This window comes from Poecile atricapillus, chromosome 2 (genome assembly GCF_030490865.1).
Source record: "Poecile atricapillus isolate bPoeAtr1 chromosome 2, bPoeAtr1.hap1, whole genome shotgun sequence".
Lineage (NCBI taxonomy): Eukaryota > Metazoa > Chordata > Aves > Passeriformes > Paridae > Poecile > Poecile atricapillus.
This window is the reverse complement of record NC_081250.1, coordinates 115,182,225-115,207,422: the sequence shown is the minus strand read 5'-3', so window position 1 is coordinate 115,207,422 and position 25,198 is coordinate 115,182,225. Positions and strand designations below refer to the sequence as shown.

The 25,198-nt window shown below is 39.3% G+C and overlaps 1 protein-coding gene across 3 annotated transcripts; it reads left to right on the top strand.

Annotated features, from left to right (window-relative positions):
• Nucleotides 1-1,201: 1,201 nt before the first annotated feature.
• On the top strand, nt 1,202-22,356 carry LOC131575982 (transmembrane protein 68-like). Of its 3 annotated transcripts, none has more exons than XM_058832166.1 (7): nt 1,202-1,324; nt 8,354-8,684; nt 9,663-9,827; nt 12,286-12,479; nt 18,349-18,409; nt 18,805-18,944; nt 20,807-22,356. In XM_058832166.1, the coding sequence occupies exons 2-7, from the start codon at nt 8,399-8,401 to the stop codon at nt 20,909-20,911; spliced, it is 951 nt and encodes a 316-aa protein (XP_058688149.1). In that variant the 5' UTR covers nt 1,202-1,324; nt 8,354-8,398; the 3' UTR covers nt 20,912-22,356. The 3 variants fall into 3 exon arrangements, with proteins under 3 accessions (XP_058688149.1, XP_058688151.1, XP_058688150.1); XM_058832168.1 differs by having other exon boundaries at nt 1,269-1,324; nt 8,585-8,684; XM_058832167.1 differs by lacking the exon at nt 1,202-1,324 and adding an exon at nt 1,543-1,573.
• The last annotated feature ends 2,842 nt before the right edge of the window (nt 22,357-25,198 follow it).

Genomic DNA, 25,198 nt, shown 5'->3' with positions numbered 1-25,198 from the left:
TCTTCAAGTTGACTCTCAAAAAAAAAAAAAAAATAGAGAAGCAAAGATAGCAATGCAATTATTTTTTTTTTCTTCACACAATGCTATTCAGTAGTTTTTATTCCAGCGTATTTTTCAATATCCACATTATCACGTTGCTGTTTCATTTTAGTTCTGTTCTTTTATAGTAGTTTTAGTTCTTGCATTTCCATCCAGACTCTTTGGATGATAGTACACCATCATGCAAACACAAGGAAGCAAAACACATGCCAACAAAACAAAATAATTTCAGCTACATTTGGTGTTGGCTGGTAAGTGTTATGTACAACATTTTTTTTCTCTGCACTGATCATCTAAATGTACTTTTACCTCTTAAATACTTTCTATCTGTATTCTATCAAACTCTCTACTAGAAAAAACATTTTTCCAATGATTTGCTGCTTCATGCTAGGCAAGGAGTATCAAGTTTTTTATTCCTTCAGAAGAAAACCTGTTATTGAACAAATCTGTCTTGTGCCATAAAAAACAGAAGCCAACAGAAAAGCGTCAATGGTGGATGCTCTTTTTGCAGGTTTGTGTCCCCTTCCTCTGGACCACAGCTTTAGCACTGCATGTGTGTGGGAAGGAAAGTGCTAGAGTCATGCATTTTACTTCATGGGAGCCAATTTCTTGTTCTGCATCAAATCAATCAATGAAATTTGATCACCTGCCTTAAACAGGTTGGATTAACCATTTCCTGAACTTCAGAATTGATATCTATCGGTTGTATCAGTCTAAATAAGACCTCCACTACATAAGGAAGAGGGTGAACAACAGTACAACACAAGGGTATTTATTACGTTACAGGTTTCCTCCACTGAATTTAGTCATATTAACATGTTCCATCTATGTTGTGCTTTTATTATATCCTGAGCCTGTGTGACACCCAAGACTCTTAACCTTTGTAAAGAGGTTATTTCCTTTGCAAAACCAGTGCATTTTCTCAACTTAGCAGTCAGTGACACTGCCGGAAAGTTTTCTTGATCAACGTAGACATGAATTGACTGGAAGCACGTCCTAGGGAGCCTTGTTCCTTCCAATAAGTGGAGGCCGCAGAAGGCTCTGCGCTTCCCCTGTTCCCCTGCGATGGGAAGCGGCTCCTCCATCCCAGCGCGCCCAGGCGGGGCACCCGCCGCCCGTCCGGGATTTTTATCGTGGAAGAATCACACGGAGATGTGGGCGCGGAACCTGCTGTGTCTGCCAGGCTCTGCTCCGCCTCCTCGTCCCGGGTGCGGGGGTGGCGGTGCGCTTATCCCGGGACGGGGCTCAGCCGCGGGGTCCGGGACGGCGCCGCCGCCGCGGGCAGGTGAGCGGGGCGGGGGCTCGGACGGGACGGGACGGGACCGGATGGGACGGGACGGGACGGGACCGGACCGGACGGGGGGCGAGGGGGGAGCCTGAGCCACCCCAGGCGGAGCCGCCGCCGCGGGAAGGTCCGGCCGCGCTCCAGCGCTTCAGCGACGATCTGCTCTTAGGGGCCCTTAGCGCCCGACACTGAGGAAACCCCCGAGTCTTCGCGATGTTGACGTTCGGAAATGTTAAATGACATTTCCAGGTGAAGAAAAGGGACAAATGTAGGTGTGGGCACTTGCTGTATTTTACTTGTTCCTGAGCAAGACAGGTACCAGACCTGAACGCAGATGCTGCTCCTTGCACTCCCTCTTTGTACACCCGACCATGTGTGCTCACAGGTCAGGAAAACCAACCATACCCTGGGCTGAATCCCAAGAAGTGTGGCCAGCAGGGTGAAGGAGATGATTCTGGCCCTCTACTCTGCTCCAGGTGTGAGCCATCGCTGGAGTGCTGATCCAGCTCTGGAGTTCTTAGCACGGTACAGACATGGACCTGTTGGAACAGGTATAGGGAAGGATCACAAGGATGATCAGAGGACTCTCATGTGAAGACAGGCTGAGAGAACTGGGATTGTTTGGCCTGATAAAGAGAAAGCCCCAGGGAGATCTCATTTCAGCCATTTAGTGTGTGAAAAGGACCTACAAGAGGGCTGGAGGAAGACTTTATACACAGGCATGTAACCAGCAGGACAAGAGGGAATGGCTTTGAAATGAAAGAGGGCAGTTTAGATTAAATACCAGGAAGAAATTTAGCATAAAAATAAAGAGTCACTGGAACAGGTTTCTCAGAGCAGTTGTGGATGCCCCATCTCTGGCAGTGTTGAAGGTCAGGTTGTACTGGGCTTTGGGCAACCTGGGCTAGTGAAGATGTCGCTGCCCATGGCAGGGAGTGTTGGAACCAGATGCTCTTTAAGGTCCTTTCCAACCCAAACCATTCTATGATTCTATGATTTCATTATTCTTCTAGCTCTTACCTGCCACATTTCTGGCAACCAAGCTGATCAAGAATGCTCAGCTAGGGGTAGTGCCTAATATCCACATGCTCAATCAAACCCGAGTGGGGATTCAGTTATTTTTATCTGCTGAGGTTGTAAATGGGAAACAGTGTTCTGGGTTTAGTATCCTCTGCAGGGTATAAAAGGTAGAATGGCTGCAAAAACCTGATGGATTGAGCACTGTAGTTGCTGATAGTTTCTGTCTGGCGGGGATAGACTCTTCATTTTGGGGATGGATGTGCTGAAGGTGGGGGAAACTACAAACACAGGAGGGTAGAAGATAGGTGGATTTATGGAGATAAATAAAGTGGGTGGCGGCCGGTTGAGACCAGAAAGTGAGTTATTTTCTTTCCATGGAATTGCCGCAAAATGTCCAGGGAATATAAAACTGGAACTTCATTTACATTCCAAAGCAAGGGGCAGAATTGTAACAGCTGGATGACTCCCCTCATGAAACAGAGCAATTGAGTTTAAGCAAAGAGTAAGAGCCTGTCACAAGAAAGCAAGTGTCAAAAAATTTTCTCTCCAAAATTCTGCAGTTACTTTGCACTCGCTTCTGGGTAAAGCATCTTCTCACTATGCTCTGCTAAACTTATTGCCAAGAGCAAACTACTGAGCAGCAGGACCAAGATGATGACTCTTCAATCATGGTTGAAAGCCAGCAACAAGGTTTTAATTTTAGTGTAATAGGTCTCTTGTGACAGCTTTGTTCTTCCCTGGGATTATAGTGTTGGTAAGATTATCCTTATCAGCAAATGATGCTTCAGCAAGACTTTAGGATCTAAATGCCTTGTACTACAAGAGACTTTTGTTGAAAGGGGAGCACCTTTCACAGTAGTTCTGTCTTTCTCTGACATCACCTATAATTTTACAGGTGTAGATACAGTGATTACTCTGGAATTCGATATGCTTTATAGGTGGAGCCCAAACAAATACCTCACATGTCAACAGACATGTTGTTCTCTGTAAGAACAATGAAACCACTCAGAACAGTAGCTTCAAGTCCATCACCAGATAAGATGAGAAAAATGTAGGCAATTTAAAAAATGTTTCTTTGTTTTTTTTTTTTTTTTTTTTTTTTAATAATACAACACTATACCCACTTGTTAACCTTTTAGAGGATATTCAGTATTGAAACACATTGGAGCTGCTCCTGGCTCAGATTTGATAAAAGCAGAAGAGAAATTTCTCTCTTAAATTTGACATTAGGGGCAAACCAAAGCCATTTTAAGTAAATGCGTTTGCTTTGTGGTAACCCACCTGCATTGTCTTCTAGTGCATAGTCAAGGAGGTTGTTAGTAACAGGCCTGCAATAGGCACTCTTATAGTTGTAATAATTTCATATATGTTGTTTGATAGAAAGAATGCTTCAAATTTGTATTTGTGTTTTCAGCAGGGGATTGGTGAGACATAGCCAATAGAACATGATAAAATAGAAGTCCTGTCCTGCTGTAGCCCTTTGATGTTATACTGACAGTAGAGGGGTGCATTTGCCATGTTGGATTCGCATCATATAGTCCAAATACTGGGGTCCAGGTTTCAGTGATTGGAATTCATTCTTTTCTTATGAAATATTGAGGTAGTATGCAACTAAACTATGAGAGCAGAAACTGAACCACAGTACCAAATTTCCAGAAAAAGCCACACTGCTTTTAGTTTTTCCTCAATCAGTCAATAATTTATTCTTTTTCTACCCTTGGACTCAGCTGGAATGATGTTGAATTAGCTTGAATCCCACCCATCCAGCTAACAGGCAGAAGATGAACTCACTCTGTGTCTACACAACTACTTTCAGATGTCTTTGGTCAAATCTGTACTGTTAAATCTGTTTTGTGGGTTAAAAAACAAACAAAATGATTTTGCACATTGGTGCATTTTACATTTTTTCTAAAGCTTTTTTATGGTGTCTATATTGAACTTATAATCAGAAAATAATAAGTTAAGATGTTAATTTATACTGTAGTCTGTGAGCTAACAAAGTTAAGGGTATTTGTTTTCCAGCCAGCAAGTGATTCTCTGCTACATAAAAATTGGGTTGGAGGAAGAGGAATCAGTGGAATGTTACATTGCTAAAACTGATCAATGTAAACATCCTATTAATATTGAAAGAAAATTCTGAAAATGCTGAATAATGTAGGGCATACATTCAGCTCTCATTTGGTAGAGAGTCCACTACTGATGGATATTTTATTGTCATTCTAGTCGATGACGACATTCATTGCATATGTGCTCCATTTAAAAGAGATTTATTTTTTAATAAAAATGCCAAGTGGCATTGGTAATATACTTGCATAATACTCATATGCCAGCCTAAGTTTGGGCTGTTCCCAAGAGTGATTTTTCTTGTGCCAGCATTTTCACTGGCATCCCTTTAGCAGGGAGCCAGGGATCCTGTGGGAGATCAAGCTGGGGGCAAGAACATAGCGGGAAGGACTGGTGGAAGGATGACTTTCAAGTAGCAGCTCATGTGAGAGTTAAAATGACTCTTTAAGAAGCTCCTGTTAAAAATATATGTGCATGAAACCTGTACAAGCTACTAAACCTCTAATTTCTTCAAAGAATGGAGGTGAATTTGTTTACAAGGTCTGTTTCCCATAAAATTAGAATGAGTGGCATCAGTTACCAGCTTCTCAGTTATCTTGCCAGTTTTTCTGGCGGTTGAGTCTGCAATTACTCCTGCTTGGAATAATTTTAAATCTTGTTGGTAGATTATATGATCTCTTGTTCATCAGTGATCTATGTCCAAATTAATCCCCACATCATATAGGGGTTATTATTGATGCACTTGCTATGAATACAGACATTTTATCTGTGAATTTAGGACACTTTTTCTACTGGCTGTAGTAGTCTGTGTTCCAGATCCGAACCCCCAATCACAATACAAAATCCACTCTTTCTTCACCCTATGTTGCAGGCTGAACAAGTTATTCCAAGTACTGTTCAGTATTTATGATTCAGTAGCTTGAGGCAAGCCCCCTTAAAATGCCCTTGTTAAAGCATGGTGTGAACTGTGACAAGATTCAGAATCTTGCACGAGAGATAAAGTTCTTGAATATGGAGGTGAATCAAGTATCACCCTTGAGCTGTATCATTTTGTTGATCACTTTGTGATGCAATTTCACCTGCATCACTTCTTTTAGTTAACTCAAAAGAAGGTATACCTTATCTCGGTGAAAATAGGTTTTTGTATAATACTCAATTTTTCTGTGTTAAAACAGAATGAAGATGAGATAATGAATGTTACTCCAAATCATGATCTATACAAAGAGGCAACATCTTAGTGTAACCTTATATCAATCTTAGTCACACCTTATCGTGAAGAGTTTGACTCAAGAAATTTCAGATAGAGATTTATAACAACTCAGCTTTCAATTCAAGTAGCTTCAGCAGAAACTTTAGAACAATTAGACAAATTAAGCTACTAGTTAAGTAAGCAACCTAGAACTATTTCTCTAGCTTTGAGTAGTTAGTTAACTGATGTTCAAAACTGGAGGCAGAGTGCTCTGTAGAACAGAGCAGCAGTTCTGTTGTTGGTGCATAGGGCATGAGTGAATGAAAAATAACCCTTCTTGAAAAGTAATCAAAGAAAAGGTTTGGGTTGATTTTTTTTTTTTTTTTTTTTTTTTTTTTTTTAGGGTGTTATCCCTTGTCCCTACTTCTTTCTTCTTCATGTTCTTCTCCTAGAGGTTTTTGAGTAATAGTAAGTGATTGGGTAGAAAATGCCACAGTGCATCACAGAGGTGATGGGTCATTAAGTCATTAAGAAAAATAATATACGTGTCTATTGTTAATTGGGTAAAAATAAGTATAAAGATAAAAGAACTGTGTATTTCGGGGCCATTTTGTGCATCAGACACGAAGTGTGCCACAAGGCCTTGTTTGTACCATCAGAAGAAAGAAATGTTCCAAATTGCAAAGATTAACCTTGTGTAGCCAGCCTGGAGAGACCTGTTAAGTTTTGTGATCACCTTTTAATAAACACGAAAAACAAGATTCTAACGAGCTCGGGAGTTTTCTTCAAATCATAAGAACTAAGATAAACAGGGCTCACCACGAGGGAGGATCCCAAAAGAATTCAGTCCAAAGGAGGCTGAGAAATCCAAGAATAAAAAGAAAAATACAGAAAAGATGCAGCAGAAACAGAGATACAGAAAAAGGACTTTTTAAAGAAAAGTTACACTCCTGAGCTCTGTCAACACAGCATGCTTTGCACACATTGAGAATTTGTAGTCCTTGCTCTTATCAGAACTTTACTTATACCTGACTATACTTATTTACCCTTACTTATACCTTACTATGAAGTAGCACTGCACCATCAGTTTTATCCTTCTTAAACACTGTCTAACATAAATTAATATCTGAATCATGCAGACTATTCCTTTTTTCTTTCATGTTATTGATAAAATCTATTTTCAATGAAAAAGTCCAGATCTTCCCATATCTTAGTGAGGCACCAGTTGTTAGGATATAAGCAATTCTATACTAATTCTTTTTCCAATTTTACTTTTTTTTGTACTGATTTCATTTTTTTGTTCCATGTGAAGCATCTTTTAACAGTGCTTGTTTCCTTTTTGTTTACTATCCTTCCAGCTTGTGCTCTACCTAAGAAACTGCCCTTTGCCTCAAACCATGAGTTTTTTCACTTTTAATCTTCTCACCCATCTCACTGCAGTGGAGAGTAAGTGAGTGGCTGTGTGGTGCTCAGCTGCTGGGGTTAAACCAAGTGGTCCTTTTTGCTGGCCAGTGTGGAGTTCAAAGGGTTTGAGATAAGGACAGATTTCACTGGCATGTGTGAGACCAAATTTATAGCTACTGCAGCTACTTATTCTGCAGGGCTTGCCATGGGGCTTGCTTGCCCTGATGCATGTTAGACTCTAGTGCTTGTTCATGGCTGCTTTCCACTGTTGCTGTTTGCTGTACTCCTTGTCATCCCTAATTCTGAAGGGAGCTGTGATTTGCACCAGTCCACCCCTATATTCCACCCAAAGCTTCAAAGAAGGAAAAGTGTACAGCAGTTTTGCTCATGTAAGTACACAGCTGAAGACGTAAAGTCAGAGAAGTCTGAGCTTGCTGTATTTCATGATCTTGGCACTGACTTTGGAACTTAGGATTTGTTTCTTGTAGGTACTTGTTCTGGTGCTGGAGCAGAAAAATCCCCTCGTTAAACAAGTAGCAACCTGATTGAGGAAAGGAAAATCTGTATTCAGTTATGGATTACTGAGCTGGATTGCAATGTTTAAATGTCTGGCTAATGTTCAAGAATCTTAAAAGCAGCCAGTGATGCTGGAGTGCTCTTGCATTCCAGTGTAACCACTACCTGCTGTCAGGCAGGCAGGGTCAGCTGTAGGAATGGAGTAGCTAGGGAGCTGCATGTGGAAAACAGTCAGTAGGGCCATGGAGCTCTCCTGGCCTTTGCTGGGGCTGGATGATCTGAAGGAAAGGGGAGTTGTATGGATGAAGGGTGAAATCTGTTTTTTTTCAGTGCTTACAGCAGTACCAAGTGTTGTCCCAGACACCACCAGGCCTTGTGAAAAAGCTATGACTTCCTTGGTTTTGCATGCTGTCCCTTCAGCTGCTCACTCCATTGTCTGATCCTCTTGCTGCCAAAGTGAGAGGGAGAAGAAGCCCAGGCTGGACTCTCTAGAGAGGATATCTCTGCAGAGAGCCCACACTGGCAGCAGTCTTGGCTAATGCTGCTAAAAACACTATCCACTTACCCTATTTTGAGAGAAATCATCTGATCAGCCATGTTGCAGGGATGCTGAGGCTTTGTTGAACCCCAGCCCTTCTTGTTTCAGCACCTATTCTATAAATACATGGATAATCTCCTAGCCATCAATTTTAGCATGACAGAGAGACACAAAATGTTTGAACTTGTGCTATACCAAAATAAGCATCAGGTAGATCATTAGAAACCTTCCTAAATTGAGAAACTACAGCTGTTTTTTTTTTTTTTTTTGTTTTTTTTTTTCTTTCTTCTCCCTGCAGGACGTGATAGGTAGAAAAGAATCCTGTGCTTCAGGGCAGATACCAATGACCAACCTCAGCTGCCTTTTCTATGCACTGGAAGAATGGACTGCTGTGGAGTTCCTGAAGAAATACCTTTTTCATGTGATCGTTGGCTCACTGACAATTAGTGCAATATTAGTTTTTTTTATAGTTCCTTTAACAATTGTCTTTTTCATTTACCTTACTAATATTTTGCTTTTAATCTATCAGAGGAACAATGAGTTAAAAGGAGATCCCTTGAGTGATGATTGGAATGATATGAGAAAAACTATAGCAAGCTTTTGGGATATATATGCAAGAGTATGGCATGGTAAGTATGACATAACTTGTCTGAAGCTTGGAATTACAGTAGGTGATAAATTCACAGAAATTTAAATTTTAATTTTTTTTTTCCCAAATGGATGCAAATAAGTTACATTTATAATACTTTGTATGGCTTCTTTGAACATCCTGCAGTATAAAACTTTCTCCAGGTCCTCCTAGGTCTCAGCCTACTCTAATCCCATCCAAATGGCTCATGGCAGGAGCTGTAGCAGGGATGGAAATGAAGGCAGACAAGGTGGAACAGAGCTTTTAGTTGGCAAAAGCTGTGTATTTCCCAAGTTGTTGTATACATTAGTCTTCTAGTATGACTCCTCCCAAAACCTAAACCAGATGTGGGAAGAGTCATGACAAGGATTCATAGAAGTGAATGTCTGTGAGGAAATTCCCTCCCACTGTGAAGTGAATACACAAGCCTTGTGGAGAGAACCTCTCTTTGGGATTCTTATATATTATGGTCTCAATTTAAACTTCTCACCTTCTCTAAAAGAGGAACACTTTATTATGGAAAATCCCAAACTTTTCATTCTCCTTGACACAGAATGGAGATTCATTCTTCCAGATTTCAGGAAAGTATCCAGACTGTTTGCCTCTGTTTCTGAAAATGAAGCATTTTCACACCAGCTACTAATTTTTAAAAAAATATTATTATTGTACTATTTACAAAAAGTTCCTAATGGGAAATAAATATTTTAGTACCCTCACTGGGGAAAATGTCAGGTTCAGGTCTGATCTCATGATTTAACTCACCAACAAATCAGTTTAGTAACAAGCTGTGGTGTTTAAGGGACTTTCTCTGTGCTATTGACCAAAAGATCCATCCAGAACTTAATTATTTTGAAAGCTACTACAGAGGCTTTCACAAGTCTCTGAAGGTCATTTAACAAAGGACAGTAAATTTTTTTCTTTAAACTGCCAGATGATTTACAGATATCATTGTCAATATATTGCTTTCCATCCCAAACAGGTTATGAGCTTCATGGTGTGGAAAACCTCCCAGAAGGACCAGGCATTCTTGTGTATTACCATGGAGCTATTCCTATAGACTACCTTTACTTTTTGTCTAGGCTGTTTCTCTGGAAAAAAAGAATTTGTCTGTCAGTAGCTGATCATTTTGTGTTTCGTTTACCAGGTAAGAACATGTATTTAAGCTTCCTGGATTCACCTAACCTGTCCTGGCTTTGGTGAACTTTACTGTACTTGAAAAAGAGCTTTTAAACTAAAAGACTGCTTTTACATTTCTAAATTAAAAGTTAAATTAAATTTAAATTAAAAGTTGGTGGATGTAACCATAAAAACAAGGAAGCATATCTTGTCTTTTCAGTGAAAACATTGGTAAACCCTCCAAAGCCAACAAATAGAGATATAATCATTTTGGGATGAAGTGTCATCCCTCAGTACAGAATGCTGGATAGGACTCTACTATTGACCCAGTGCTGACTGGTCAGGAGAAGATACAGAGAAACAAAGATAATTAAATTTTAGAAAAACAAGCCATAAAGAAGAGTAAAGAAAGAATAGCAAGGGAATGATTTAAAGACACTTTTATGCTGCTAAATTGAAAGCTGTTTTAATATAGAGAATAAAGGAAGCTATTTAGAAGCAGAAGGACACTCTTCAGGAAACAAAGTTTTCCTGAAAGCAAGTACTATAAACTCAAGTATATTTGATGCTAAAACCATATTCAGGCACTCCTAGAAAGTTGACAATAATTTTCTTGAGGCATACTCAGTAAATACTCTGTAATACAGAGCACATCAGAAGTAAGAAGATATCAAAAGATGATTGGCTTTTAAGAGCACCCTCAAAAAATGAGAAAGTTTAGCAAAATATTGCAAAGGAGACTCCTTTTTTAAAGGATAAATGAGAAGGTATGTTCAAACGGAAGTGTCCCTAGCACAGATTTTTATTACAAATATAAAGTACACATTTGTTAGCAACACTCTCTGCTGCGCAGTTTCTGGACTACTGGTGTGTACATAACATATTGATTGCATTATACTCATGCTAGAGCAACAAAAGGTGGCAAATGCTGTGTCAGCTTTCAAAAGGGCTATGAAAATACATCTGGTAAAAAAGGCTATAAATAATTAAAGTTAGACCTCCCCATTGCATTAGTTGAGTGTGGCTAAAAGTGAAATTTCTCCCTAACCTTCTCTTGCTCTACTATGCTTACTTTTTGCAAAGAAATGTTACACTTCACAGATTAGTTCTTTAGAATGCTCATGAGCATATCCTGGGCCTCAATTTATTTACAGGATTAATTACAGTTACAGGAGAATTCTTCTTGTGAATTAATAACTCTCTCCATCTCAGAATAGCTGCTAAGTAATAAAGTTACAAAAAAAAAAGACAAGGATGATTCAGAGGTGTGGCACTGCTTACTTTGGAGAGCTAGGACATCAGACAGAAGCCTTGCATGGCTGAGGAATAAGAAATTCTGTGAGACCTGGAAAAGAAGTGATAATGTTTTCATGTGATACATTATAATTCTCAAAGTTTTAAAGCCAAGCAAATGAAGAACCTCTTTGCTTAATAACAATATGGCATTCCTGTCTTTAGGATAAAACAGAATTGTGCCTGAGTTCACAAAGGGATTAAACAAAGTCAACATCTGTCTTTGACAGAAAGATCTGTCAAGTATGACACCCTAAATAAGATTAAATACAATTAAATTACAAGATTCAGCACTGTGTTATCCACTGTCTTCCAAAGTTTTTGTTGCAGACCTCTGTCAGTTCAGAGCTGTTGCTTCCATTTATTATAAAAAAAATATTTTCAAACTGCTGTTTGAACAGGGAATTTGAAGATTGTGGAAATACTTGTTTGCTTTCTATCAGAGCTCCAAACTGACATATTTAAAATATAAAGATAATATTAGAAAGCGTAGAGTACTTCTATGGTTCTCAATCTGTCTTTTAGAGAATTCCCAGTTATGGAAACAGAGGAAGGAGATTCACTGTGGTGAATTCATTCATGATTCATTCATGTGGTGCTGAAACTGCCCTGCTAGCTTTTGTCATTCATGCATCTTGAGAGTCTTAGGACAGTTCAATTTGATCCACAGTTTTGTAGATTGCAATTTAACCACAAAATACTCAAATAAACAACTTAAAACCTCAATGTTTAAAATGTTAAGCATCACATTTTAAAAGAAGACCAAAAATAGCTGCTTGTCAGGTATTTATTTTTGTAGTAATCTTTATTTTTTATATATATATATTTAAAATATATAAAAATAAGGATAGAGGAATAGATGCTTATTTTCAGTTTTCTAGCTATGACCCACAAGTTTTGTTGATATAAATTGGGTGATAATTATGGAAGATAGCATGTGGAAGGATTTTTTAATTGAAATGTTCCTGACAAGATGGTTCATTGTCATAATATTGGGCACAAATATTGTCACATATTTGTCATTTTGCCAGCATTTACTCTGTAGGTGCCTTACTTCCTTCGTAAAAATTTGTCTTAGCTTAAATATATAGCTACTAGATTTTAATTTAGCTGTAATCTGTCTCTGATATGCAAACAGTATTTGGGACATATATTGTTATATTAAATGTACATTTACTATTTATTTGTTTCAGGACTTAAATTGTTGTTGGGAGTGACGGGAGTGATACCAGGTACGAGGGAGGAGTGTCTTGTTGCACTGAAGAATGGATACTTGGTGTCCATCTCACCAGGTGGAGTTCGAGAAGCACTGTTCAGTGATGAAAGTTATCAGCTCATGTGGGGAAACCGAAAAGGCTTTGCTCAGGTCGCTCTAGAAGCAAAAGTGGTAAGTGCCATATGTTACCAATCCCAGTTCATGCTTTCTGCATATCTGCTTCATTATAAAATGCAGCTTAGAAGCATTTGTTGGAAAATCTTCCAGGTGAAATGGTTGGAAAATAAAGATTTCATTTCCTTTTTCCATCTCCTTCCTCGAGCACATTAATTCACAAGGAGCAAGAGTTTTGTGGAACTGTCAAACTTCTTCTTGGCCATTTCAAAGTGACCATCTCTGTGGTTCCATGTCTACAGTTTCATCGTGCAGGCATCCAGTCTTTCATATTGACTATTTCAAGAGTCTTCACTGTGGTCTTTCACACTGCCCTAAGGTTTCATTCTTTTTTCATATCCTAATAGAAATTACATTTTTGTTTTACTTCCACATAGCCAGTCATTTTATTATCATTCTTTAATATATTAACCTTATCTTTTTTCTCATTTATTCTGGGAAGGTCTAGGATTTTGTCCTTACCTTTGCTTTTCTTCATCTATGTGAAAGATTGCATCAACTCACTCAAGATGTGTCTACATCAGTGCCTGAGTTTGAATCATATGTGCATTTTTTAAGCAGTTTTTGCATTTCCCTCACCATGCTTTCATTCATATCAAGGAATGTGTTAGAATACTGGAGTTGTATTCCTTCTCGCTGAAACTAAACCAAAATTGGAACCTAATACTCTCCCATGTCAAATGGTCTTTCAGCCAATGATGCCAAACAAGAATTAGTTCTACATAAAAACAGAGCACTGAAATGTGTTCAGTGTGGATGTCAGATTCTCAGCATCTTCCAGACATGTGCTTCTCTTGATCTGCACTCTACCAATGTACTCATGGCCAAGGTTTCAGTTAGTTTCTGTATGGATGATGATCTACAAATACAACTTTCTACCACTAGCTCTGACTTAACATCTAAATCTATGTGGAAGACTGCTTTTCTGATACAGTCTCTGGGAAATTATTTTGTTTGGGATGGCATGCATCTGAAAGAGCAGCAACCCTGTCTTCTTTTTCCTGACTGCCACTTCTCTTCATCATCACCACCTCTAAACACAAGTTTTCTTCCTTAATTTAGACCTAGCATTGTATTTTGTGTCTGACAATACTGGTGCAAATCCAGGCTTTCTCTGTTCTGCCATGCACTTTCTACTGCTTTCTCATGAATTGCACAACCATCACTTTTTCCTCACATTCTTATGAATATCTCATCAATTGCAGTGCTCTTAGACCTTCCACATAAAGTTTCCTGTCTATATAGGAGAAGCTGCACAGGGAGCTGAGTTCTTCCCATGAAACTTTAATTTCTTAACATCCCTTTCAGATTTTTGTGCCGTTATCTCTTTTGAACCTCATCCAATTTGTTGCTTCTCAAACCTTGTTTTGGTCTCTTGTGCTGTAGCTCCCAGTACAAAGGATCTGAAGATGCACACTTCAGGTTAATATTTCTTTATAACTCTATCTCTAAATTATTGTGGGGAGATAATTAAACACTAGAATAAACTTAGGGGCACTTACCCAATGGATAAAGTAATTTTAGGCCTGGAATCTTGTTTCCAGATCTTGTCTTATGTGGCCTTTTAATAGTCAGGTTTTATGTGTTTCTGTTCCCTTTCCTGCCCTTTCTCTTGAAAGGGTGGGTGTTAGTCATGGTACTTCATATATTGTGTGGGCCTGTACACCACCACTGCTGGAAAAGTATCAGAATGTGAATGGGATAAACTCAGTGAAATTCATATGGGCATTTTGAGTTTCCTAATAGTCTTCTTATGAATTAAATGAATGATATGCTGAAACAGTTAGAGTTGTCACTTAAAAAAAACATGGGAGATTTCTATTGATTTTGCTTTCATCTCTGTCTTTCAAGCTACTTCAAACATCTGGACAAACTTTTGCCAGATGCTCTCCCTTTACCTGGAACCTTACAGTAATGCAGTGTAACAGGCTGTGGGTTTTTAAATAAAAATTGAATTAAAAACTCTGAGTGCCCTTCAATAGATTGCCACCCTGATCAAAACAATCACAAGAATCCTTGCCAGTAATTCTCCTAATTCTACCAGTCTTCCATAATATAGAAGGACATGGAAATAACTGAATAGTAGTACCTAAAATTGTTACCTCCTTTTCTTGACAGAATTTGTGGCTGGTTTTTGATGGAGCTTTCTAAGATTTTATTTAATGAATTTGGTATTCTTTGAGGGTAAGGTTCTTGTTCTTGCAGTATGAAAGGGTCTTGTGGTCCTTTGAGTAATGTTTGGTAAAACAGGCACTATGCAGGACAGTTAGCAGGAGGGCAGAGAGAGTGTATTATCCTTTGACAGCTACTAGCCTGGGCTTACCTTTACAATGCTGCTGGTTCTTATATCTCTTATTATTACCCTCATTCAGCTTTGTGGGTTTTTTTATGGTCAGGAACTCTGAGTGGATCCCTTTATGGTAGACATTGCTGTAATTATCTTGCAAGCTTCGCTGAACTTTGAGCATCATTGATATTTTTCTGGAAATCTGGAATCAGACAAACCTTAGATAACTAAACACTTTAAAAAAACCCCAAACAAACAGGTCTTCTGTGCATTTAACAGTAGAGGGGGCAATATTAACCTTATATATCACTTCTTTTATAAAGCTAGGCCCATAGCAGTTACTGGATCCCATCTTTTGACATATTTCAGTTGGATTGCTTGTTCTTGCTGCATCCTTTTCAATACTGGTCAGACTAGTCTTCCAGGCTGACCAAAGACTGGGGTGTAGTGGATTCCAGGCACCCATCAAAGCCTCTCTATCACTGCCTTTCACAAGTGGACAGGGGAGAGAAAATAAAGCAAAAGATTCATGAGCTGAGATAAAGACTGGGAGAAATCACTCACTGAACACCATTATGGGAAAACCAGACTCAACTTAGAGATATTGATTACATTTATTAGTAACAAAATCAGAGCAAGACAATGAGAAGTAAAGTAACTCCTCTTGCTCCACCTCTCCTTTCTTTCTTGGCACTCCTTCCTTGCAGTGGTGCAGGGAGATGGGGAATGGGGGTTATGGCCAATTATTTCTGCCACTGCTCAGAGGGAAGTCCTTCTCCTGTTCTAGCATGGGGTCCATCCCACAGAAGACAAACTTCAAATTGAGTCCATCCCCCTGGCAACAGGTTCTTCATGAGCATGTGAGTCACTCTTCCACAGGGTGCAGTCCTTCAGACACAGCCTGCTCCAGCGAGGGTCCCCCTTAGGGTCATAAGTCCTTCCAGGAAACCTGCTCCAGCATGGGCTTCTCTTTCCGTGGGTGTGCAGACCCCTGCCAGGAGCCTGCTCCAGCACTGGTTTCCTACAGCTACACAGCCCTCTTTCAGACATCCATGCTCTGGTGTGGGTCTCCTCCATGGGCTGCAGGTGGGTCTCTGCATTGCTGTGGTCCTCCATGGGCTGCCTCACCATGGGCTGCAGTGGAATCTCTGCTCTGGAGCACCTCCTCTCCCTCCTTCTGCACTGACCTTGGTGTCTGCAGGGTTGTTCCTCTCACATTTTCACACTCTGTTCTTCTCTGTCTGCAATTACATATGCACAATATTTTAATTTTTTTTCCTTCTTAAATGTGCTATCACAGAGGTGTTATGATCATTCCTGATAGGCTTGGCCTTGGCATGCAGCTTGTCTCTGCTGGAGCCAGCTGCCATTGGCTCTGCCAGACATGAGGAAAGCTTCTGAAAGCTTCTCACAGAAGCCACCCCTGTACCTCCCCCTCTACCAAAATCTGGCCACAAAACCCAAATACACTGGGGATAGACTCATTCAGATGCCATAACTTGTTCTATTATGTAGCAATTAATATAAATTTGCTAATAGTTACTCAGATATCATGAATAAAAGCAAGATAGAATTATAAGGGTATTTAAAGAATTTCTTTACATACAGTGTAGCCATCAACCAAAGAACTACACACACTTTATCAAAATGACTACGTGGTGGTTAATAACCTGTCACAGATTACTTGAATAGGGATTTCAAGACAAAACCTTCTTTATATATGAATAGACATTCCCATCCATCATATAATATTACAGAAGTTCAATGGTTCTTCCGCTGAAAAAGTTGAATAAAAGCAAACAAGGAAGGTAGTTTCAGCCTCAGTCTTTACCTGTACAGTTTCCACATTTCATTTTGTGTAACTGCTCTACTTAACAGGAGTCAGAGATTGTTACTATTTAATAGTATTACTCAGTGTACATATATTTGTCTCGGTAAAATTCATCCATGACCTTCAGAAATACTCTCTATCTATGGCTACCAGGGAGGGATCATAATTTCTGAAGATCCCTGAATTCTATCTGTGCCAAAAAATTCCTTCAAGTTGAATAAGGAAAAGTTGGGAACTTTGATTTATAAAATTCTCTTCTATGGGCAAGGGTTTTGGACTATATGATCTCCAGAGGTCTCTTCCAATCTCAACTACCCTGTAATTCTGTGATTTTCAAACTGGCTGGGTGTGATCCAGCTCAGTTCCAGCACAGAAAATATGAATATGTGGGTTACTGCAGATCTGGTTGTGCTACTTTACAAATGTAAGATTTTATGTGTATACCTGTGTTTTCCAGCGTAGGGACTGAACATTGCTGCCTACCCTGCACCTTGATGGCTGATCATTGTGTGACAGTAACTTCTGTAATTGCCAGATTTTTTTATAACCCACCATATGTTACTCTTGTACTATTCCTAAAATTTAAAGTGTTTTGTGATAGACAGGTTTCATATATTTAGCAGCTTAGATGTACAGTATTCAATTAATAGCTGTAACAAAGTATGGTATTTTCAGTGTCCAGTACTTACATGTTTTTAAAATACATTACTGATTACTTTCTAAAGGTTTATTTCTAACAATTTCCCTTAATTCTGCATTCTGAAAGGTTTACTATTACAGCTTTATGCATGTTTGATACTTTTGTTCTCTCTTGGGTATTTTTTCCTTTTAATGCCTTCTATCACTTATGAGTTGTTTGGTAGGCTCTAGTTAGGTCTTTTCTCTTGCTTGTTTTTTTCTCATCCTGCAGTTTCTGTTCTGTGGTAGTGATTCTTAACAGTACAAAAGTCTTCTGGACAAGTTGTTCCAACAACCTGTTCAAATTAGAGTTTCAGAAAAAGGAAAAGGGTCAATGGAGGAGAAAAAAAACTCTTTGCGTGTAGGGATACAACTACTGTCAGTTTGTCTACAAACTATGAAATCTTACCTCAGGCTGTAAGGCATGACAAGTGCAGGTCTCAAGCGTGTTTCTTTTCAGTCACAATGATGAAGTGAACTTGTTCTGTAAGTGCTGAAGGATCTGCCCTCCAGAAGGTGTGTAGTCCAGGTCAGTGAGGACACACAATTGCCTTTTTTTTTGTCTCAGCGATCTGCAGAAGTCCTTTCCAGTGAAATTTTATCCAAGCATTACTGCTTCAGTTAGAGCCTGTTTGAGAAGCAGATGAGGTGAGCCAACTGTGAATATCTGCTTGCTTTCTGCAAGACTTCACGAACTGAATACTTTCCAATTCACCACTCATGATGAAAGCTTTGGACAGAGAAACTGTGGAAATTTGTTTTATGTTCCAGTCAGTGATATTGCAGTAAATGCATAGCATAGATGTTATAGAAAACCTAGTACAATGTCAGTCATTTTATTTAGAGATAGTGACTTTAAAAGAGATGTTTGTGGGAGCTGAAAAACAGCATTTTATTTCTATTCTGGAATTTTTAAATCAAGACTCCTTTTTTACTGCTTAACTGACTAATAATTACCCTCTATATTTGAGTGGTTTTCTTAGCTGCATTAACAACCACTAAAGCAGAAATTCAAACCTGGTATAACATTCTAACTTTTTTTTTTTTTTTTTTTTTGTGTACTTCCTTAGCCCATCATTCCAATGTATACTCAGAATGTCCGTGAAGGCTATAGGATGTTTAAAGAAAGAAGTAAGAACTTAAAAATATATTTTATCTTTTGGAATGTTTTATCTCTTTTCTCTCAGATTTCTCTTACTTTTATCTTAGACTTTGCTTTTCAGACTTTTGCTTGCTTTGGGTTCTCTAACATTTGCTGTGGGTCAGAGGTAGCTCAAATTTGGAAATAGCTTGTGCATAACTGGTTTGTGTGTGTGATTTGGTTCTTTAATGTAATCTTATTTCTCTGGCCTATTAAGACTATCAAGCTTTGTTTTGCTGGACAGTTGCCTCAATCCTGTAACAACTTCCTGACTGTCAAATAAAGCATGCATTTTTAAGAAGTCTTCTACATTAATCGGATTTCACATTTGGATTGTGTTTTCTGTGACTATAATCTCACTTTTTCCTCCCATAAACCATTTCAGGATTTTTTAGACAGTTATATGAAAGCACTCGATTGCCCTTTACTCCTCCATATGGAGGGCTTCCAGTTAAATTTCGCACATACATTGGGAAGCCAATCCCTTACGATCCGAATATAACTACAGAGGAATTAGTTGAAAAGGTAAGTTCTTTCTCCTTGTGATAGTGAACTACATACTTTGCCCTCTACTATAGGTGCACTTGACACCAGTTTTTTGCATGCTTGGATAAAGACAAATACACTTTTACTAGCTTGTTAAAGCTATGGGCAGTTGAGGTTTGGGATTATTTAATGTACAAATACCTACCAGTAAATATTGATATAGTAACAGTTGATTGGGATGCTCTCATCCTTTTGAAATGTATGAGCTCTGTCTTCTTATGTTAACTTTGTTTCTCCCATGCCTTTGATAACTTTGATAATAATTATGATAACTGAAATTACATAAATTATGTTTTAATTATGTTTTAAATGTGGTTTTCAGTAACTATGAAAATAAATTTCATAAACAACAAATAACTTTGACAATCTTCACTGATTCTAGGGCTCTAGAAGCAAAATTCTTCTAGAGCTTCAGTCTCATTGTCAGAATGCAAAAGTGAAAAAGTTGCATCCAAAATATAAAAATATTTTGAGTACCTACAGTTTGATGAAATTAGTGATGCGCAGGAGCATAAAAGTGTTTCTAGATCTAGAGTTTAAGCATTTTTCAAAATATTAAGCTAAACTGAAAATACAGCTTTAAAATATTTCATGGAAGATGAAAGGAGGATTTGGAGGAAAAAAAAAATCTCTACAGCCTATAAATACATAAACAAATAAACAGTCAGAAATCACTTATTAAAAAACACTTTGCTGCCCCCCCCCCCGCCCCCCCAAAGATTTATCAAGGCTCTAGCTTTTCTTCTTTTGTTTTCTTTTTTCCTGTTTTAAGGGTCTACTGCAGGTTGTTCTGAGCTTCACAAAAGTGAAACCAGAAAGACAGGTTTGGTCTGTTACGAGGGAGTAGCCCCAGGAAGCTGTAGAGTCTGGTCTTAGCACCTTTAGCAGGCTGGAAGCAATATGGCTTATGGCTATTCATATTCTGGTGTTTTAGGGGAACAGTGTACCCGCAAAAGTGAAATTGAAATTTCCCATTCTATTGATTTACCTTACTAAGGCAAGCCTTTGGCTGCCCCCTTTGACCACCACCCACTTAGTTAGTTAGTTAGCCACTCTGTGGCTGATATTACTTAAAAAAAAGGCAACTTAAATGAGGTTTGAGGTGAGCAATGGCCTGGCTGACCTCTGTCTGATCCTGCCCTGCAAAGGATTTAGGACATGAATCTATCAGGAAAGATTTTTATTATTTTCTTATATTCACAGTGATATTCTACTATAACTCTGGGGTAGATCAATGGAGTATGTAGCTACCCTCATTTCAAGTTTAAATACATGAGGGAAACCAAAAGGAGACAATTTCTTATTTTATTATTTTATTTTAGAAATATAGAATAATGTGTTGATTCACTTCCTAAACTTGCATTTGAACCTCATGTAAAGAGTATTATGAGTTTTCTTATTATGTGCATGCTGTATATGATAAAATTATGGGAGAATTCATGTTGGGAAGGACAGACAAAGGCTTCTGCTCCAAACTCCTAGTCCAAGATAGGTCAGCTATAAGATCAGATGAGGTGAGTCAGACTTTACCCATCATTTTCAGAGTTGGGAGATTGCAGAGACTTACTGTTTGCATGTATTAAAGACTACTTTGACTAAGTAATGGCCACATTTGATAAATCTCAATAATTTGAGCCTACCCAAACTGCAGTAGTTGTTTTTGTTCCTTTCTTTTTCAAGAAATGTGTCATTAGGACAGCTAGTTAATATAAAACACAGTTTTTTCTTACAGTAGAGCTATGTGTGAATTTTCTCTCATGAACCTCTGAGAAGTTAGTGATTATACTGTTCTTCCATACACAAAATAGGTCTAAAAAGACAAATTTTTCTTCTCTTTTCAGACAAAGACTGCTGTCCAGGCTCTCATAAGCAAGCACCAAACAATCCCAGGCAGCATATGGAAGGCTTTACTGGAGAGATTTGATAAACGTCGTAAAAGTGATTAGAATGCTTATATTTATTTCAATGGTTTTACAGCATGCAGTTAAAAACAATGTCCTACAGCACTGGTCACTGATAGCTGGTGTTAACCAGTTTAATTTACAAATTTCTACAGATTTGGTGGAAGAAAACAATTAACCTCTAGAAAATTTCCCCATGTCTTTGAGAATATCCTGAACTAAAAAAGATTGCTGAAGATGATTTATATATAATAGCAATGCAACAGCTAAATTCCCACAAAAGAAATCACACAGCCAAGATGTTCCTGGTTCCTAAAACAAGTATGTACTTACATTTGAGTGCCTTAGTGGCGTTGTCTAGATCTGTGGGTTTGTGTTTTGAGCATGGTCTCAGAGCAGAGCCTCAGGGCTGGTGTTGTCCCACCAGAGACCACCTGCTGGGGGGACCCTTCCCTGATGGGCCCCAAGCAAGACATGTCAGAACAAACTGTCTTGCTTTAGGTAATCAGCTACTGCTTATACCATTCTCCTAGAGACTACAAAAAGAGATATAATGCCATTAAAACAGATGTTAGACTCCTTCAAACTCATCAGTTTAGTAGGGCATACCCTGGAAAGCAGCACTGTTTGCATCCAATCCTTCTCCCCCACAGAAAAGGGTTTCCCTAAGAAAGGGGGGAAAAAAAGCTTTAGTTCAGTGTAGCAAATATTGCAAATACATGTAGAAGGTAGTTTCAAGTCTGAGCTGGTTTGTGCATGCTCTATTGCACCACACCATTGTTGTTTAGTGGATGAGGCTGCCCCAGCCTGAAAATCCTTGGATATGGTGTGTGCAGTATGGTTGTGCTGTATTTACTCAAATCTCCCACTGAACAGGCTCAGGGGGAGCTTTCTTAGGCAATGCATCTTTGAGGCTTATCATCACTGGTGGTTTGCCTAAAAATGCAGTACTGCAACACTGCCAGTACAGATTGAACCAAAATGCCTGTTTGGAAAAGCAGACTTGTCTTCCTAATGCAACTTGTGGAAAACTGAAAGTTAGCACAAGGCAGAATGTGTTTCTACAGGCTGTGGGATGTTGTGGCTGGTGGGAGTGGGACAACTTTGTGTAATCTATCCAATATGCCATTAAATGCAAGCAAGTCTTAACTTCAAAGACCAAGATAGGTAATTTTTGTGCCTCATTTTTCCTTCATGTACTTTTAATATGTAAATAATTTTTCCTCTCAACATCCTAAAAGGTTACATAGCATCTAAGGAAATACATGTAATGTTTGCCTATTTTTCAGTAGAAGACTTAATCTGCTCTTTGGATTAAAATAAATTCTTCCCTGACCCTGTCTCTTCACAAGTATTTCTTGCACATCTGGTGAAGGGAGAAAAATAGACAGGTGAGTTATTCCCCTGGACCAAAAAGACAGGAATCCTGTCCTGAAGAAACCCCTCAAATCTGTCTTAAGATACAGGAGTCTTTACATGAACACCTTAACTATAACTGCTGTAAACAGACAGAAAGATTTTTTTTTCCCAGCAGAGGCTCAGCATGCATAGGAGATGATAAACTAAAGCAGATCATGATGCAGACTGATATGCCTGGATATAAGCAGGAGTTCAAAGCGTGAAGTCTTACATGCCGCACTGCAGCAATACAAGCTAAAATTCAAAGCCTGAGCTTAAACCAAGGGAGAAAAAGAACTAAAGGAAAAGGTTATAGAGTACTAAAATGGACACAGATGAGGAAGCAAGAGGAATTATAAGTAACCAGAATCTGAAGGCTTTCTTTGTATTGCAGAAACTGTAGAAGGACTGGACAGAGCCATTGTCTGACTGTCCTGTTTTTCAAGTACATTAATACCATCATGGAATGTGTCCAGAGAAGTACAACGAAGCTGGTAAATTGTCTGGAGCACAAGTCTTTTGAGGAAAATCTGAGGGAGGCGGGGTTGTTCAGCCTGGAGAAAAGCAGCCTATGTGAGGACCAACACCTACAACTACCTAAAAGCATGGTTGCAGCCAGGTGGGAGTTGGCCTCTATTCCCAGGTAATAGGGGACAGAACAAGAGGAAAAGGAAGTTGTGCTGTGAGAGGTCTAGATTGGATATCAGTAAAAATTTATTCACTGAGAGGGTAGTCAAGCATTGGAACAGGCTGACCAGGGCAGTGAAGTCACCATCCCAGGAGTTATTTAGAAGATGTGTAGATGTGGCACTTGTGGATATGGTTTAGTGGTGGGCTTGGCAGAGCTAGGTTATTGATTGAGCTCAATGGTCTTAAACTTCCTTTCCAACTTAAGGACTCTCACTCTGTGAGCAATTAACCACTTCATTAATCAGAATTTGCACAGCCTTTTTAATGCCATGTTCTCTTACACATGAGGAGCTGTGCTGCAACTCACAATGGAGCACTAACCTTGAGTAGGAGATATGTAATCAGAGCACTGATTATCTTTCAAAGCGGAGATTTCTGTCTCTATCTCCTCTATTTTAGACAGCTGTTAATGTTTTCTAACAAAGTTTAAGTTTTTCCCGGGCTATTGCATCTTTTAGCAGCACCACTGTATTATCTGCAGCTTCTCTGAGTACAAAATAATTTCTTTTTGCTGTCTTCTGTCACAGCTGTCTAAGAGTATTTTATGGGGTCTCAAGATGATAGACAAAATTGTTACTGAGAAACAGGAGGGATTTTGAATGATGTATGTTGTTTTTCTAATAAAAATTGTAAACAATTTTTTCCCAGAAACATTATAGTACTGCTCTAATAATAAGCAGCTATTATATTGTTTTAGTGACTAAATTTTTGCTCTTTTTTAGAGCAGTATTATAAAAACTAGATCTAAAAACTGGTGTTATAGAAACTAGAGTTCTTGTCATACAAATAGAAATGTAATTACAGATCAAATCACTCCCTTGCTACACTTATTTTTTAGCCTCTCCATCATACAACAAAAAAAGAAATGAAAACCAGCAAATGACCTGTACCTGCCTCAAAATGAAAACAGCATTTATGATTCTTGTTAGGTATAGTTTGCCCAGCAAATAATGCAGGGAAATTCTGGTTTTGTAGCTTTTTGTGTATTAGGTTTAACAAGCTCAAACTACAGGATTGTGCATTGGGGAAAAATATCATACTGACAACACAGTAAATTAATAAAATCAAAGAATATCCAGAGTTGGAAGGGACCCAGAAGGATCATTGATCTCCAGCTCCTGCACAGGACAGCCCTAAGTGTCACACCATCTGCCTGTCCAAATTAACACTGGCAGACCTGGGGCTGTGACCAATTCATTAGCTGGATGACAGTGGAAGCAGTTACACAGTAAAGAGTGTACATTAATGTAGAACACAGTAAAGAGTGTACAAAAAATGTGCAACTGCACATTTATTAATTGGATGGCAATGGAAACAGTTACACAGTAAACTGTGCGCAACTGCTCATCTGAGGTGATGCAGATGATGTACGTGTAGAAGAGAGATGGTCAGAAAAACACAGCAGGAGGGGATCTGGAAGAGCTGGCCAAGTTCATCCCACCGGAGGCTGAGGGTGCAGCCATGGCAGCAGTGTTCCATGTCGTCCTAGCAGGTAGGGTATCTGCATCAACAACACCCGAGTGTTTGGAGCTGCACCTGCTGTCACTGGAGCACTACTTACTTCTTTGACTGATTTTTATTAGTAAATCCATTATTTTTTTTATTTCTATGTGTAAATCCAGGGATTACACCCACAGCTGTCGGGCAGTCAGGAACGCCTTAACAGCACGGTGAATGTCCGAAGCACAGAGTGTCTGGAGGCTGACGCACTGCAGTGGGTATGAGTGAGTACCAGGTATGGATGCTGCTGCCGTGGTGACACCAGCGAGGACTGCACCCACCTGGCAGGTACCGTGGAAGGGGCGACTGCGAGGTGTGTGATGCTCGAGGCAGGAGGGTGAACAGCGGGTGCATGGTGCTGGGGGTTGTTGAGCCTGGAGAAAAGGAGACTCAGGGGTGACCTTGTCACCCTCTGCAACTCCCTGAAAGGAGGTTGCAGTTGGTTGGGGTTTGGCCTCCTTCCCCAGACAACCAGCGACAGGATGAGAGGCTAAATTCTCAAGCTGCACCAGAGGAGGTTTAGTTTGGACATTAGGAGGGATTTCTTTACAGATTAGAGATGGGAATGGACTGCCCAGGGGGTGGTGGAGTCCCTGGAAGTGTTGAAGGAAAGGCTGGACGTGTCATTCAGTGCTGTGGTGCAGTTGTCATGGTGGTGTTGGGTCCTAGGTCGGTCTCGATGACCTCGGGACCTTTCCCAGCCCCACCCCCTCTGGAATTCTGTGGTTCGGGGCTCCCGCCCTG

What these genes read in the sequence shown, in the direction of transcription:
- LOC131575982 (XM_058832166.1), top strand. Translation starts at nt 8,399, where the DNA reads ATGACCAACCTCAGCTGCCTTTTCTATGCACTGGAAGAATGGACTGCT. An exon ending in TTTTGTGTTTCGTTTACCAG is followed by an intron (nt 9,828 to 12,285) that starts GTAAGAACATGT and finishes TATTTGTTTCAG; the next exon opens with GACTTAAATTGTTGTTGGGA. An exon ending in TCGCTCTAGAAGCAAAAGTG is followed by an intron (nt 12,480 to 18,348) that starts GTAAGTGCCATA and finishes GTACTTCCTTAG; the next exon opens with CCCATCATTCCAATGTATAC.